Source organism: Mus caroli, unplaced genomic scaffold, assembly GCF_978045245.1.
Source record: "Mus caroli unplaced genomic scaffold, Mus_caroli_1 scaffold_4, whole genome shotgun sequence".
Lineage (NCBI taxonomy): Eukaryota > Metazoa > Chordata > Mammalia > Rodentia > Muridae > Mus > Mus caroli.
In genome coordinates this window covers 122,895,580-122,911,275 of record NW_028227259.1, presented here as the reverse complement: position 1 = coordinate 122,911,275, position 15,696 = coordinate 122,895,580, and the positions used below count along the sequence as shown (strand labels likewise).

The 15,696-nt window shown below is 47.0% G+C and overlaps 1 protein-coding gene across 5 annotated transcripts in view; it reads right to left on the bottom strand.

The window, feature by feature from the left end:
* Med13l (mediator complex subunit 13L) overlaps positions 1-15,696 on the bottom strand; it is a 208,673-nt gene that overhangs the window by 43,280 nt on the left and 149,697 nt on the right. For all 5 annotated transcript variants that reach the window (XM_021162041.3, XM_021162043.2, XM_021162042.3 and 2 more), the window contains 3 exons: positions 4,279-4,424; positions 588-782; positions 207-395 (listed from right to left, as the gene is read on the bottom strand). In XM_021162041.3, coding sequence (XP_021017700.1) covers positions 207-395; positions 588-782; positions 4,279-4,424 — 530 coding nt within the window. The remainder of the gene's footprint in view (positions 1-206; positions 396-587; positions 783-4,278; positions 4,425-15,696) is intronic.

Genomic DNA, 15,696 nt, shown 5'->3' with positions numbered 1-15,696 from the left:
CAGGGTAATTGTGTGTGCAGAAATAAGGAATGCACCAACACAATAAACGGACTAGAGACTAAGGTTGCCCAGGCACAACTCTGAGATACAGCCATTCGGCCTTCTCACACTCTACCCCTTGCCCATCTCTACCACTTCATCAGGGATTCTGCAATGCTGATGGTGGTCCGGGAATCCTTCCTAGGGGCATGCTGGGTCGCACTCACCTATAACCACCTGCTCTGGGGAGGTGGGGGGAGTCAGTGGCATCCCACAGTTACTGGGGTCTTTCACACTACCAAGCCCCTGCTGTGCGACTGTGACGTGCCCTCCGGCACCAGCACCACTCTGAGGAACTGGGATGTCATTCTGAGAGACCAACACGAAAGCCGAAGGGTAGACCATCCGGACGCCACCTGTGAGGAGAGATGACAGCAAGGATCAGGCTGAGACACTGACTCAGTGAGCAGGTCATGCAAGGGAAGAGGAAGTCCTGCACAAGCACACCTGCTTGAATATGTGTGCCAGAGTCACCATGACAGCACAAGGGACAGGAAGCAGGGGCCCTTGGAGTTAGAACACAGTTCCCCAGGCAAACACTTTCTTACCAACAATGACTTCAACTGCCACCGGGAAGTCGTCATCATACCCCAGCTCAGCCTCTTCTCGAGGCTCCTCCCTCTTCCTCAGCACCATCGGGTAGAAACAGTGCCATTCCTCAATCAGCTTGCGGGCGGCGGGGTCAGACATCTTGTATGCATGCCCTGTTAGCGTGCCATTTAAGCCGTAAGGACTCACCAGTACTATGGAAAGGAGAGACAGGTGTCACATATAATCCTCTCTATTTGGTCATTTTAGGTTAAAGAGAGCACTATACTTCATGCCCTTTGATTTATATCCTAAGTCTTTCACAGTGTGGTTTCAAAATTTACTTTAGAATTATTTATACGTATTTTAATTACATCAATTTTTAAAAATATCAAGTTGAGATACCATTACACTTTTAATTCTATCATTATATACTTTATAAATCAACTACACATTAAAATCCATGACTATGTATGGATAATGGCTGATCAACATGGGCATGGACCCAGGCCTATGTGGCACTCAGCACTGATGTGGATCCTGAGAACCCCTACACATGCAATAATCAGAGTATAATAGGTAATATAGAGTATATAATAACAACAATAAACGCCTACTAGCAGATCTTAATGCCCAGAGCATGACTCACATCTTCAGGGATGCATGATGAGGATGCTCAGGCCGCGTGAACTCCAGTATAGAGCTGACACTAGTTCTGCTTCCTTCAGTCTTTGAAGCCAAGGTTGTTTTGGTGGAGTTAGAAGCAAGCTAGGCTACCATGGCACTTACACTGTGGCCCTGTGAACAAGTCTTTGGAATAATCCTTTCTAGGGGACTAGACAACTCAAAGTGGAAAGTACCCCATTTCCCTGTGGCTTTGTGTGTGCACTGCATGTATGTGTGTAGTCTATGTGCATACATGTGTGTGCCCGTGAGTCTGGAGACCAGGATCAATGTCAGAGGTCTTCCTCTCTGCATCTTTGTCTTTTAAATTAATTTGTGTGCCCAAATATGGAGGTAAGAGGACGGTCTGCAGAAGTCTGTGCTAGCACTTGAATCCCAAGGGTAAACTTAGGGTGTTTATCAGGGAAAACGTACCCGCTGGGCCACCTTCCTGGAGAAGGTGTAGGAGAGATGAGGTGTCTCACTGAATACAAAGCCCACAGACCTGCCTAGACTGCCCGCTGGCCAGAAAGCCCCAGGAATTTGCCAGGCTCAGAGCCCCAGAACTGAGGACATAGGTTATTTCATATCCAGCTCTCAGGCTCTGATGATGCTGGAAAGGAGCAAGCACTGCACTAACTGAGCCAATCTCCCCCGCTTCCCTTTTGGCTTTCTGAGACAAATCTCCCATAGCCAAAGTTATCTCTAATCCACTCTGACCTGGAATTCTCTATCCTCCTAAAACTGAGAGAACTGGCATGTACCCCCACACCTGGCTTCAGGTGTTTTGTTTTTATTTTTAATTAGGTATTTTCCTCATTTACATTTCCAATGCTATCCCAAAAGTCCCCCATACCCTTCCCCCACTCCCCTACCCACCCACTCCCACTTTTTGGCCCTGGCATTCCCCTGTACTGGGGCATATAAAGTTTGCAAGTCCAATGGGTCTTTCTTTCCAGTGATGGCCGACTAGGCCATCTTTTGATACATATGCAGCTAGAGTCGTCAAGAGCTCCAGGGTACTGGTTAGTTCATATTGCTGTTCCACCTATAGGGTTGCAGATCCCTTTAGCTCCTTGGGTACTTTCTCTAGCTCCTCCATTGGGGGCCCTGTGATCCATCCAATAGCTGACTGTGAGCATCCACTTCTGTGTTTGCTAGGCCCCAGCATAGTCTCACAAGAGACAGGTATATCTGGGTCCTTTCAGCAAAATCTTGCTAGTGTAGGCAAATGGATGGACCTGGCGGGCATCATCCTGAGTGAGGTAATCCAATCACAAAGGAACTCACACAATATGTACTCACTGATAAGTGGATATTAGCCCAGAAACTTAGGATACCCAAGATATAAGATACAATTTGCTAAACACATAAAACTCAAGAAGAACGAAGACCAAAGTGTGGACACTTTGCCCCTTCTTAGAATTGGGAACAAAACACCCATGGAAGGAGTTACAGAGACACAGTTTGGAGCTGTGATGAAAGGATGGACCATCTAGAAACTGCCGTATCCGGGGATCCATCCCATGATCAGCATCCAAACGCTGTTTTTTTCTTTTATCAACTTTAAAAACATTTAAAGAATTTCTCTATTGGTGTTTATTTATTTCCCATATTAATGAGAATATAATAATTAATATTAATTAATATATTCTCTTTCAAGTGTGCCACCAGTTTTTACAGCAGCTGGGTAATGTATTACATGGGGGAAGAGAGGCAGAGCTGACTTAAAGAATGTGGTCTCTAGGGCCCTTGATTCCCAATACACTCTCTCCCACCGCCAAGGGTAGAAACTACTTCTCCTCTCTAACGACCTCTGCATCTTCATAAAGGCTTTTAAGTGAGAACACTGGAGATGACATCAGGCGTTCCTCCATATCTCAGACTCAAACACAGTATTTAAACAAACCTGATCCTTGGCACTAGCACATGCTGTATGGCGTCTTAGTTTGTGTTTTGAGAATTGGGTTGTTTTAAACTTTACATGAATTTTATACTTGTTTGTCTTGGGGTATGTGTACATGTGTGTAGTTTTTCAAGACAAGAGTTTCTCTGTGTAGTTCTGGCTGTCTTGGAACTCATAAATCCACTGGCCTCTGCCTCCTGAGTCCTGGGGTTAATGGCATGCCAGCACTGCCCTGTCCGGCTGCCTGGCTTTTCTAGTCTAGCGGAATGTAAACAATGATGAAAGGGGTGGCAGGCCTATCTCTTAGTAAGACTGAGAACTAGGTAGAAGAATCCAAGGTCTCTCCCCACTTAAGGTGGACTTATCTTCACAACTTAAGGTGAACTTATCTTTATTATTTCTTTAATAAATGAGAACCCACATGGGGACAAGCTATTACATTCTGTATGTCATGTCTTTTTCAGCCAGACATTTTTAGAAACGATAAATCAAACTGAGCCAGAAAGATTTTTTTCATGGTTTTTAACATTTCAAAACTATTATTCATAGAAAATCCTGAATTCCTAAGATTAAGATAAAGATTTGTGGAATCAAAAGTCAGTTATTCTAGTTCAAAGATAAAGATAAAAAGTGATGAGACCATCAGTGTATGAAGTCAAGTCATAGCCAGATACTCATCCACAGTGTGCAATTAAAGAGAATAATGCTGACAGTAACATCACTAACAAAACTGTACACTGGAAGAGACTCAGAAAGCCAGCTCTCCTTGTTAGCAACCACCTTTTGTCAGTGACTTCACTGAAGAGCCTTGGTGGCAGACACAACCACAGCCCCTTCATTCACTGTGTGCAATGGCCAGGAGATGGGAGACTCTGGCCTGTGATGCTTGTCAATCTTAGTTTGTTCCAAAGGAAATGGCACAGCTTTACCAAGCCCACGTTAGACATGTGCTTACCTGAGAAATGTCATTAGCTGATCTCGCTTACTTTAGACCACCTGTTGAAGCAAGTCTCCCCTCCTACAGGACCTCACTCCACCCTATCCCCACCCTCAATACCCAGCCCTCCTACTCCACAGGGAGAGGCAGCTCTGCACGTAGTGATGCTGCTGCGGGCAGCGCACACACGTGGCCTCTGACTGACCTTGAAATGGTGCAGGTGAAGATTGGGCCATGTGTAAGTGTTCCTCGTTGATCAAATAGATCGGCTGGTGCTGAGCTATCTCCACACTTGTGCACACGTTACTCTCTCCATGAAGGAAGAATGTGAAAGCACAGGACAGATGCTCACTGAAAGAAAAACAGGACACTTGCTTTCACAAGCAGCAGGGAGCAGCACTGGGCAGCAACTGGATGCGGCTCTGCCCTTGGCCACCCAGCCAAGATGGCCCTTATCTGCTGGAGACACATAGCAGCCTCTAGTTGATGGTGTGTTAGTTCTTAACACTCACAGGTGCTCAACAGGATTCACACATGAAACTCCCTTGTCAGCCAGAGACCAGAGAGCCCACAGGACCTCCTGCACAGTGAACACTCAACCCCTGTTAGCTCCATAAGAGAGGAAACAGAAAGTTTAAGTATTACTTTTAAAGTGAATTATGGACAAGATCAAAAGCAATGGAGCTGAGATTCTACCCCATTGTAGAGATAACGATGGCTTTACTTATTTGGGGTTCAGTGTAGTAAAAATGTCACACAGCTTAGAACATTATATAAGGTTAAATAAAACTGGCTGAAATGGTAGGAGCAGGTTGGCACAGGCCTGTCATCTGAGCACATGGGAGTCTGAGGCAGAAGATCTACCAAGGCGCTGAGATCAGCCTGAACTACTCTGAGAGATCCTACTTCAAAACAACAGCAGAACCGAATGAGAGCAGTGCCCACACCACGGCGTGGTGATGCCGGCTCCCCTCGAGGTAGGAGGCTTATCTACCACATCATTCTTTTTTACAGTTCACATTCTTCTCATTTATGTACTGATTTCCTGATGTGCCATGGAGGGAAAAGTTACGACAGTGGCATAGTCTTTCAAAGTTGCTAGCTTTGGCCCTGAGCCACCAGTAATACACCCTCATTCCCCAAAGTGTCCTCAAGAACACTGCCTAGGAACCAAAACCACACCGCTGACGCAGCCGCCTCTGGGAAGCGGCTCCTGTTCACGAGGTCTCCACACAATGACAACAGGGCATATCAGAAGCACTCCTCAAAAGATGCAGTCTTGTTTCAAGAATAAAATCGTAATGCTTTACAGCAAACGAGAGAAGCACATCGCTACCACGAGGGAAGCACAAGGTCCTGTGAGGACGGTACCCTGGTGGTCTGTGCTTTACTAAGAATGTGAAGTTCTGTCAATAGAATGCACTTCTGCTCTTAGAAGTAGATATTCAGCACAACACAGAAAAGAGGGGGGCTCATTTGGGGAGGTTTTTCTTTCCCCAAAAGAACTCAGAAAGACTTGTTGATATGCATACGTTTAAATTTCAAGTTCACAAGAAAAGGGAACACATTTAAAGCATGCACAGTAAGACTGGCTGTCCTTAGAAACATGGACTCTACCCAGCACACAACTGAACCGAAGCCGTTGTCTCGCCCTGGGTCAGCTAGCTCTCAGTCAGTGGACTGGGCTGACTCGTCCTATCCACGGCCCTATACTCAGTATACCACAGTTTATAGGAGTTGGTGGGAGTCACAGCTGCACAGCACAGCTCTCCTATCAACTGCATGGAGCTGAAGCCGCCCAGCTGCCCGCCAGTAAGCACAAAGCACGTGCAGAGTGCAGAGTGCAGAGAGCTAAAGGGCTAGTGGGTGGTGGTCCCGACCCTGCAAGAAGCTCGCACGGAAGCACAGGAACAATGCAATCAAAGCATCAGGCTCGGGCTCCCGGGAGGGAAGCACTGAAGGAAGCAGTTGGGAACAGAAAGCCAGGGCAGGATCCAGAGTGAAACAAGGAGCAGGCTTGAGTGCGGACAGCAGAGGCAAAAGCTCAGCTTGACTCAACAGGATTAGTAAGTGCAGAGAGAAGATGCACTTGTTTTACCAAGTGAGCTGAGTACAGGGAATGTTGGGTGACGTCATAGCATTCGCCTGCATTTCTCACACACCCCACAGAGAACAGAGAAGCACGAGTGGAAAAGGAGTTCTGAGTCAATCACTTATTTTTACTATTGATTAAAATACAAGAAAAGATCAAGCTTTGGAGGAAGCAATCAGAGGTGGTGGTGCCTGTCCCTGCTGCCGGTTTACCGCCTCTCTGAGGATGCCCCTGGCATGTGCAACGCAGCTGCAGGCACAGACTGCTGCCTCCAGAGACTTCATTCTGCTACCACTTACATGATCAGCCTGACGTGGGCACAGCCTGACGCAAATAGTGCAGACAGTGTATCTGCTTCTACCAAGTAGAAAGCGCGGGGGGGGGGGGGGGGGGCGCGCATGGACAGTTTGCTTATACTACTGTAAAACCACTGCTGGACAATGTGCTGTAAAGCCTAGCCACTCACCCACAAGCCGTGAGGTGAGTGAAGGAGATAATTCACAATCTCCTTTCTATCTTTGGATACCTGCCATTTGCCACACAGAAAGCTACTGAGGTAAGATCAGGCAGGTGCTGTCCTGCCTCTCACTGCTGTAGTGTCCTTCAGGTGCTCAACAAACCACAAGCACCCCTAGCCATGGCACTGCTACAATGGTGGGAAAGGCCACACTGGCAAAGTGACAAAGGTGTCTTGTGTCATCTCACCAGGTAACCAAGTCAGAGTTCCCTGGTGCGATGTAACCCACTTACCCCTCGTCTCCAAAGATGCACACAGGCATCAGGCTCGATGCCCACTGCAGGCACACTAGTACCATCCAGGCCATTTCCTACAAAGACCCTCCCTCCTCTTACAGAAAGGACAGGCTGAAAACTATCTGAGTTCTAAGGCATTCTACACAAGGGCACAGCTGCAACCAGGCTTGGAAATCAATGTTGCTCCCATTAGCTACCTCAAATCCATGGCTGTTCACTTAGACCCCTGCCATCTGGTGTACTGTGTATGTAATGAGATTTGTGAATTGACAGTGAAAACGTGGGACTGTACCAATACAACTAGTGCACATGATGTTACATGCATGCTCTAGGTTGGGCCCTGTCGTCTGTTTATCTTATATTTGCCTGTGTGAGTCTATACACGCCATATGTACATCAGTCTGTGGAGGCCAGAAGAGGCCACTGGGCACCTGGAGCTGGAGCTACAGGTTTGTAAGCCTCCATGTGGGTGCGTGGACCCAAACAAGGGCAGCAAAATTAACTCTGGGGGCCACCTCTGCCCCTCACAGGGTTTGTATCCTAACAAGCCCCAAGACAAGAGAAAGAGGAAGAAAAATGGAAGCAGAAAGGTAGCCGATGACAGAAGGATGGTGGTGTAGGAGCTTTTAAGTCTGTGGGATCAACTGAGCTGCTGGCTTCAGTTCTCTTACTTTACAAACCTTTCCTAACTGTCTGTCTGTCTGTCTGTCTCTCTCTCTCTCTCTCTCTCTCACACACACACACACACACACACGACTGTGTGTGTGTACTCCTATTGTCTAATGGCACTCTGCCCTATGCCTTCAGCCAGTGACTCCCTCTAAAATCCCGCCTCCCAACACATATACCATGGTATCACACGAGAGTGAGTGTAAGGCCACAGCAGCTTCTGCTGCTGCTGGGATCACAACTCAGGTCTTCACAGTTGTGCAGCAAGCACTCTGGACCACTAAGTTTCTCTTAGGCCCTGAGTTTCATTTTTCAAGTCACAGTCAAGAAAAACAACGGCCACTGGGACGCACACAAACCAGTCCTCCTGAAGTTTGTTCTTTTTCATTTTCCACCTAAGTAAGGTGTATAATGTCTGAAAAGTATAAGCAAGAAATGCTAAAATAATTACCTGGAGTTTGTTCATAAAATGTCATTTTAAGTGCCTTGATGTTACTGATTAGACAATTTATTGAACTGTTTTCATAAAAGTAAATTCTTCCTCTAGGCACAGCCAGACTCAGAGGCTGCCGAGGGCCCATTGCTAAGCTCGGTTCAGAGTACTCCCTCAAAGTATCTTTTTATTGGAAGCTACAAAGAAGCTGTCAAAATGGTTTGTTTCAGAGAAATTCAGGTAAATACAGCACTGTGGTCTGTAGGCAGTGGAGGCCCGTCAACCCCCTCCTTAGACTGTGGTGGGTCCCTAGATAACAGTGGGTTGTTTTTTTTTAAAGATTTATTTATTTACTTTATGTATATGAGTACACTGTAGCTGTCTTCAGACACACCAGAAGAGGGCATCAGATCCCATTACAGATGGTTGTGAGCCACCATGTGATTGCTGGGAATTGAACTCAGGACCTCTGGAAGAGCAGTCAGTGTTCTTAACCACTGAGCCATCTCTCCAGCCTCCAATACCAGCGTTTTAAATAGCGTATATACAGGTGTGTAATAGGAAGGGTGTGGAGTCAGGAAAGCCTCACTAGCTCAGCAGCCCCCTCTGGCTGGACTGCACACTCACTGCTGGGCTGCACACTCACTGCTGGGCTGCACACTCACTGCTGGACTACTGCCCACTGCTGGGCTGCACACTCACTGCTGGGCTGCACACTCACTCCTGGGATGCACACTCACTGCTGGGCTGCACATTCACTCCTGGGTTGCACACTCACTCCTGGGCTGCACACTCACTCCTGGGCTGCACACTCAATGGTGGGCTACACACTCACTGCTGGGCTGTACACTCACTGCTGGGCTGCACACTCACTCCTGGGATGCACACTCACTCCTGGGCTGCACACTCAATGGTGGGCTACACACTCACTGCTGGGCTGCACACTCACTATTGGGCTACACACTCACTGCTGGGCTGTACACTCACTGCTGGACTACTGTCTACTGCTGGGCTGCACTCTCACTCCTGGTCTGCACACTCACTCCTGGGCTGCATACTCACTGCTGGGCTATACACTCAGCACTGGTACAGAGCTGTACCACACCTGGGGCTAGCGCTGCTGCTCTTTCGGTAGAATAACTGGCCTTCCATTCCTCATCTTTAACGTTTAAATCAAAGTAAAGACCAAATCTGGCCCCCAGTGCTTCTCTGGCCCAGCCAGAGGGCTTCTGTCCTGAGCCGTCGCACTGACTGTTGAGCCAGGGTAACACCTGTCATGAGCAGCGCTCAGATCGGCTTGATGGGAGCAGAGACTGAATGAATATTTCATTTTCCTTGTGATACTCTCCTCTTGAGGTTTTCTAAACATTTCTACCATGTTTCTAAGATACTAAGAAGCACCTGGAGTTCTGGGTTAAAACACAAGGTCATTCAGTCATAGTGTGGTAAGGACGGTCTGTGTGATGGGGGCCTTCCCCACAAGGAGTGACAGGCTGTGAGACTAAGGTAAGTCCTGGCACACTGGGTGAGCCCGAGGAAGGAAGTGAGCTTCAGGGTACATGTGCTGGGTGTGGGACTGGCTAGGAGGGTGGGGTCTTGAGGAGAGGGTGAAACCAAACCCCTTCCTTGTTTGAACAGCCTGAGGTGAGCCCAGTGCTGTGCTATGTCACACACCTCTCTTCTGGGACCGCATCCCAGTGCTTCAGCCCAGCTGGCTTTGGAACTTGTAGTCCTCCTGCTGTAGCTTCCATAATAGCTGGGATCACAGGTCTGTGTTACCAAATGCGCTTCTAGTTTCAGTGTTCAGACCTGGGTTTAATTCACTGTTGAACTATGTAACAATTAACAAATGATGAGAAAAATATCTGGCTAGTCCTTCCCAGGGCCTGACCATGGGACCCATACCCTGTCTGTGCGGCTTGGTGGGGTTTTTTCCCCATCCTTATTCTACCACTCCCCCTGCCCCATTTCACCCCCTATCACTTAGATAGGGGAAAAAGAACGACAGAGGGGGAGCAGAGATCTGTGAAGCTAATTTCTTTTTTTCTTTGAGCATGACTACTAACAAACTGCAACCAATCCCCTGAATAACCAATACCCACTTCTCAGGGCTCTAGTATTTACATACCCTCTGAAAATCTTCCAAAATTCCAAACGTCACCCACTTGTAAAAACTATCTGCTGCTGGCAAAACCACACCTCTGCTAGAACACGAGGCAAATCATACCCAGCTGCTGTAAAGCCGCCCCACATCCCCATACCTGGGATTATAATGAAAACTTCTTACAATATTTCTGTTTTTTAAAGAAACAGAAAATCCCAAATTCTCACTACATGGGTCTTTCCCTGAGTTCATGTCACTCCTCGTGGAAAAGGCTGCTAGAGGCAGAATGTGTGGGTGACACCTGGGGCTGCGGCAGGCAGGAGGGAGGGAAGAGCTGACGTCAGCCAGCTGGGAAGTAGCTCACTGAGGAAAGGAGGCTGCCACCAAGCCTGATGACTTGAGTTGGATCCCAGAACCCACATGGTAGAAGGAGAGAACTAACTCCTGTAAGCTGTCCTCTGATCTCCACAGAGCTGTACATACAAATATACACAATAAATAAAATACATAAACAGGGTGAAAAGGGTTGAGTTTCAGACCAGCTTCAACTATTTGGTAGGAAACTGTCTTTTAAACACAGCACAACACAATACAGATCAGGCTGCTTCAGTACAGCGAGGTACAAAATAGAGCATTCTACCTTGAAAGATTGTTTTTCTTTAAAGGTTCCTATTAGAGTAAATGGTTTTGACCAAGAAAGCACCTTTGAAGGCTGCTGATTGGCCTGCCTTAGACCAGGGTGTCTGGGGAAGGCTTTGCAGAACTGCAAAGGAGAAAGCCCCACTCCCTACAGTATTTTTAAAGGGTCTTTTACATCTTGAGCTGAGTTCTCAGAAAACAGCTATTATATGTGCTTTCAGAATGCACTATGAATATTAATAAGCTCCTATTCTCTTCAAGGTGTAAAGTGTTTTGATAACAGATTCACAATGCAGAACGCATGCAGATAATTTTTACCTAAATGCTTTCTGTGTAATCAAGTTATCACTCTGGAATTTTCTGAGTTGCCATTAACTAAACCTCTTGCCTCAGTCTATGAGCCCTCTCTGATATCCGCTCTCCCTCAGTCTATGAGCCCTCTCTGATATCTGCTCTCCTTCCTGAGAAATGTTCTTCCCTCTGGCAGCTCAGACTTTGCTAACAGTGTCCCTTGCTGGTCAGGCCTGACTTCTTCAGAAGGCAGCACCTGGGCACAGTAGTCTACAGAAGCCTTCACAGGGTCTTAGTAATTCTCATCTTTTCCCATAATGAATTAACATCATTACAAAGCAATAAAAATACTGTTATCTGTATTTATTTTTCTTCAATTTTAAAGTCAATTATATTTGTGTGTGTGTCTGCAGAAACCTGGTGCACAAAGGAGGAGAGCAAGCAGGAGCCGGTCATCTATCACCACAGGGCCCTGGGTGCAAAACTGAGCCACCTCAGAGGCCATGACTGCAAATGTTTTTGTTATGAGAGATGATGCAGTACTTAACTATTAAATTACCATCAGAGTCCATGAAGAATCATAAAAAAGTTATCGAGTGCATAGGTCTAATGCAGTGAGATCTTACTGGACTTTGTTAATACACACACACACACACACACACACACACACACGCACACCCACACACACATTACATGTGTGTGGATGCATACAAAAATGCATTCATGTAAGCACACAGGTGTGCACACACACATGTGCAAAATTAGGGATTTTTTTTCTACCGTCCTATCCTTAGTGCTAAGCTGTTCCCTGGCAATGAAAGTGTCCCTGTGGTGGCACATTAGTTCTCTGAGTCTGCAGGGCTCCTGGAATGGCACTATAGTACATCTGTGTCAAAGTGAGAGCTGTGTCCTAGTGACTTAAAGGACTCGTGTTCCTCCTGGGACCTCACTTAACAGGGGCTTTATAACTCAGTTGTCTTTGATCCAAAGGCTGTGAGCATTTGTGGTTAACCCTGATGGACAAAGCTATACAAGACTGTTTTTAAAACAGCAAAAATGGCTACAAGGTCTGCTCTCTTCCATGCTGTGTGTTCCGCAACAGATATCAGCACACCAAATCTGAAAAGGCTTCTCAAAGTCCTGTATTCAAATTTCCCCTGAGGTCACAACTCGGCCAGATGGTTGCCACAGTCTCTAGCAGCTCCTTTAACCCCAATGGGAGAACCCAGGTTGAAATGACAGCTGTCGTGGATCACCTGCAATCACCAAAGCACGCCTCTAATCCAGTACCCAGAGGGAGAGGCAGGTGGAGCTTTCTGATTTGAGGCCAGTCTGGACTACAGAGGAAGTTCCAGGGCAGTCAGAACTTCAAAGTGACAACTTGTCTAAAGAATAAACAAGTAAATGTACAAGCTTAGTCCTCACCCCAACCCCAAGAAGTACAAAGTGGGGGCTCTCAGAAGATTTTTGGGTTACTCTGAAAAGAAGAAAAATGTAGTAAAGAGACGATCTCACAAAGAACCTAATAAGACTCCCATCGCTGTTCCTCACTCTGCAGGTCTAGCTGCCTGTCTGCACCTCACCCACTGCTAAATTGTGAAGCCGGGGGTCTATTTTATCCTGTGTTTTAAACCATAAAATGCTTGCTTATGTTTTCAAGAACACACAACCATTATAACAGGATCTGACACCCATAGGTTAAGTGGTAGGCACAGTGGAGTTCTTGCCAGTTTAAAAGAAATGTAGCCCAGGCCTCCGACATCTGCCTAGCTCTATGCACCCAGCAAGCAGCAGAAGTGACCTGCCAAGAAAGCCAAAGCAGATGGGAGCTGCAATATGCTGCCATCGCTCAGGTGAACGGCAGCAAGCAGGAAGCCACCCCGCAGCCAAGACCACACAAAAGAAACCCTGACAGGAACCCAACACGGAAGCTCTGCTTCCCCCCCCCCCACACACACACACACAGGGACCTCTCCACACTGCCATCCTCAAGGCCCCTTCTGCTCTCATGGCCTTGCCCCTTTCCTCAGGGCATGGATCGGCCACTCTGAGACAAACAGGAAGCATGAACAAGGCAGGGAAAGAAGCCAGAGTGCCCCTCCCATTTGATGACTATTCTATTAAATTATTTACCTAGTGGAAACTAATATATACACAAATCAATACAATATCATGAGATTCCTTTCTGTCCCTATTCAAAGTAATGGTCCTAGTTATGTCTTTAAATACACTACTTCCAAAGCAGAGAAAGGAAGTAACCACGCCAGGATGCACTTTCTACCTTCTGAGATCTCTGAGTGAGCAGCTGACACTCAGTGTGGTGTGGCAAATCCTTTAAAGGCATTCCAAGATCCACAAGTGTCTGCCAGACAGCAGGGCCTCGAACTCAACACTGCTGCGGCCTCTCACTCACCAGTACTCAAAGGAGGCCACAGTTTCCCCAGCAAGAGGAAAATAAAACAGGAGCATACTTTCATTTAATAAAGCGCTACCATCAGCAAGCATTTATCTCCACATTCTTCCAATGCCAGACACCGTGCCAGGCACATGGCTTCCTCTGCCTTCAGTGGGCAGCACCATCGGAACGTAGATGTCATGGCTAATTCCTCCAGCAGCGAAAGGAAGCAGAGGTCGGAAAGCTAAAGGGGGCTACTACGCACGCAACGTGGTCAACACCCAAATAGTGACTGATGAAAACCTCATGAAGCTTTTCAAAGAGTGGGAAAATTCAACTGAGAGAGAGAGAGAGAGAGAGAGAGAGAGAGAGAATGAATGAGAATGTTGGGACTGCCTGAAAGACAGTTATTCAGGACAAAGGAGACATCAGCACTGAAGTAAAGGAACAAACAGGAAACAGGCAATGCCTTGGGTGCACTGCACCTACAAAGAATCTATGTTCCAATAAATGGCAGTACTTATTTACACACACACTCACACACACTCTCACACTCAGTATCTAGTTGCTACAAAAAGGGGACAGAATCCTTACAATTATGAACATTTAAATTTGAGAGTGCTGTCCTCCAAAGTGTTTTGTTTTTTTAAAGTTCTAACCAAAGATTTCCTGCAGCTTAGGAAACCTCTAGTTCATCACACCAGTATGCAGCCTGAGTGCCAGCGCACGGGCACTGCTCTGGGACCTACACTGCCAAAAACCCAGAGTCCCGGACCACAGAAGCTGCAGGCCAAGGAGGAAGAAAGAGTCCGTGTAAAGTCATTCAGAAAATCAGCGCACGTGTGCAGTGGAGGCCGAGGGCGGGTTATGCGGTCAAAGTCAAACATGCACAAGAGTTCAGAGCGAAGGGAGCAGCATCGAGAGAGAAAAGAGAGAGGCTGGCGGACTGGGCAGAGGCCAGAATCCAGAGCCACGTTGAATGTGCGGGGAAGAGAATGCTCAGAGTGTTCATCTTATAAAGCAGCAGGCAGGAGAGGCTACAGAGTGTGCTGAGCAGAGCACACACTCGGCCTGTGAACTGTAAACAAAGGCACGGGGGCGGGGGGGGGGGGGGAGCGACTTCTACTGAGGACTGCCATCCTCTGCATGGCTCTCTTCTCAACAGCACTGTGCACAGTGACACAAGGGACAGGCAGAGCAGTCCGAGGAAGAGGAAACACCGCTAGGGGGCAGCACTGGCGAGCAGAGCCCAGGTGAGGCACATCTGAAGAGGCAGTAAGACAGAAATATGAAATTCAGGAATGAGGGCAGGGCAGGACAGGACACCAGCAGTAAGTCAGAGCCACATCAGAAGCCAGGTGAGAAACATGAGCCCTGCAGAGCAGAGAGAGGTCACAGTCCGAGCTGAGCCCCTCCCTTGGGCTCTTCTCCGGAGGGAGAGCATGAGGAAGAACTCACCCAGCCATGGGCAGAGAAGAAAGAAGCTAGAGCGGTTCCCTTTCCTTTTCCTTGTCATTGTAGGTGACTTCTCCATCCCTATGTGTACAACTCCATCTGAAATTTACTAAACTTTAAGGCAAGTCAGACTTATCCATTCAGGTATCTGTCTTTAAAGATTTTCTATGAAGTAAAATTTATTAATATTAATAATTAAAAAACATTGAGAGCAATTAAAGTTTATAATCATAGACAATGCTGAAGTCAACTCACCTGAATAAACATCATTATTCTACTTAGCAATGGCACGGACCAATTTTACTAACAGTAATTAAGCAGTAAATGAAAGAATCCCTCCATCCCCTTTACACGGAGTTCAGACATGCCCTCCTGATTGTCATCTCCCTTCACATGCTGAGAACGGTAAGTCTGTGGTGCGACTTGGCTCTTTTCTAAAGACTAGATGTCACAAAGGCTCTCTGGCTTTCTACCAAGCAACTGGCAGTACCCAAATTCCATCACTCCAGTGAGCAAGCCATCAGGAAGGAACTGCTCAGAACAGGAGAGAAGGCCACTCTATCCCTACTCAGTAACAGCTGAAAGCACAGCAAAGGGGATCACTGGGTGACCTCAACAACCAGCCACGTGGCATGCCACTTAAAGCTGCACATGATGTGATGCTGCCATAGTCAGAAACGAACAAAGATAACCACTGAGATTTCTACAGCACAATGTCTTAAAAAATCTCAAGCAAGAGATCACCCACACCTATGTGTGCATGCAAGTATAAGCACGTGTGTCTGTGTACAT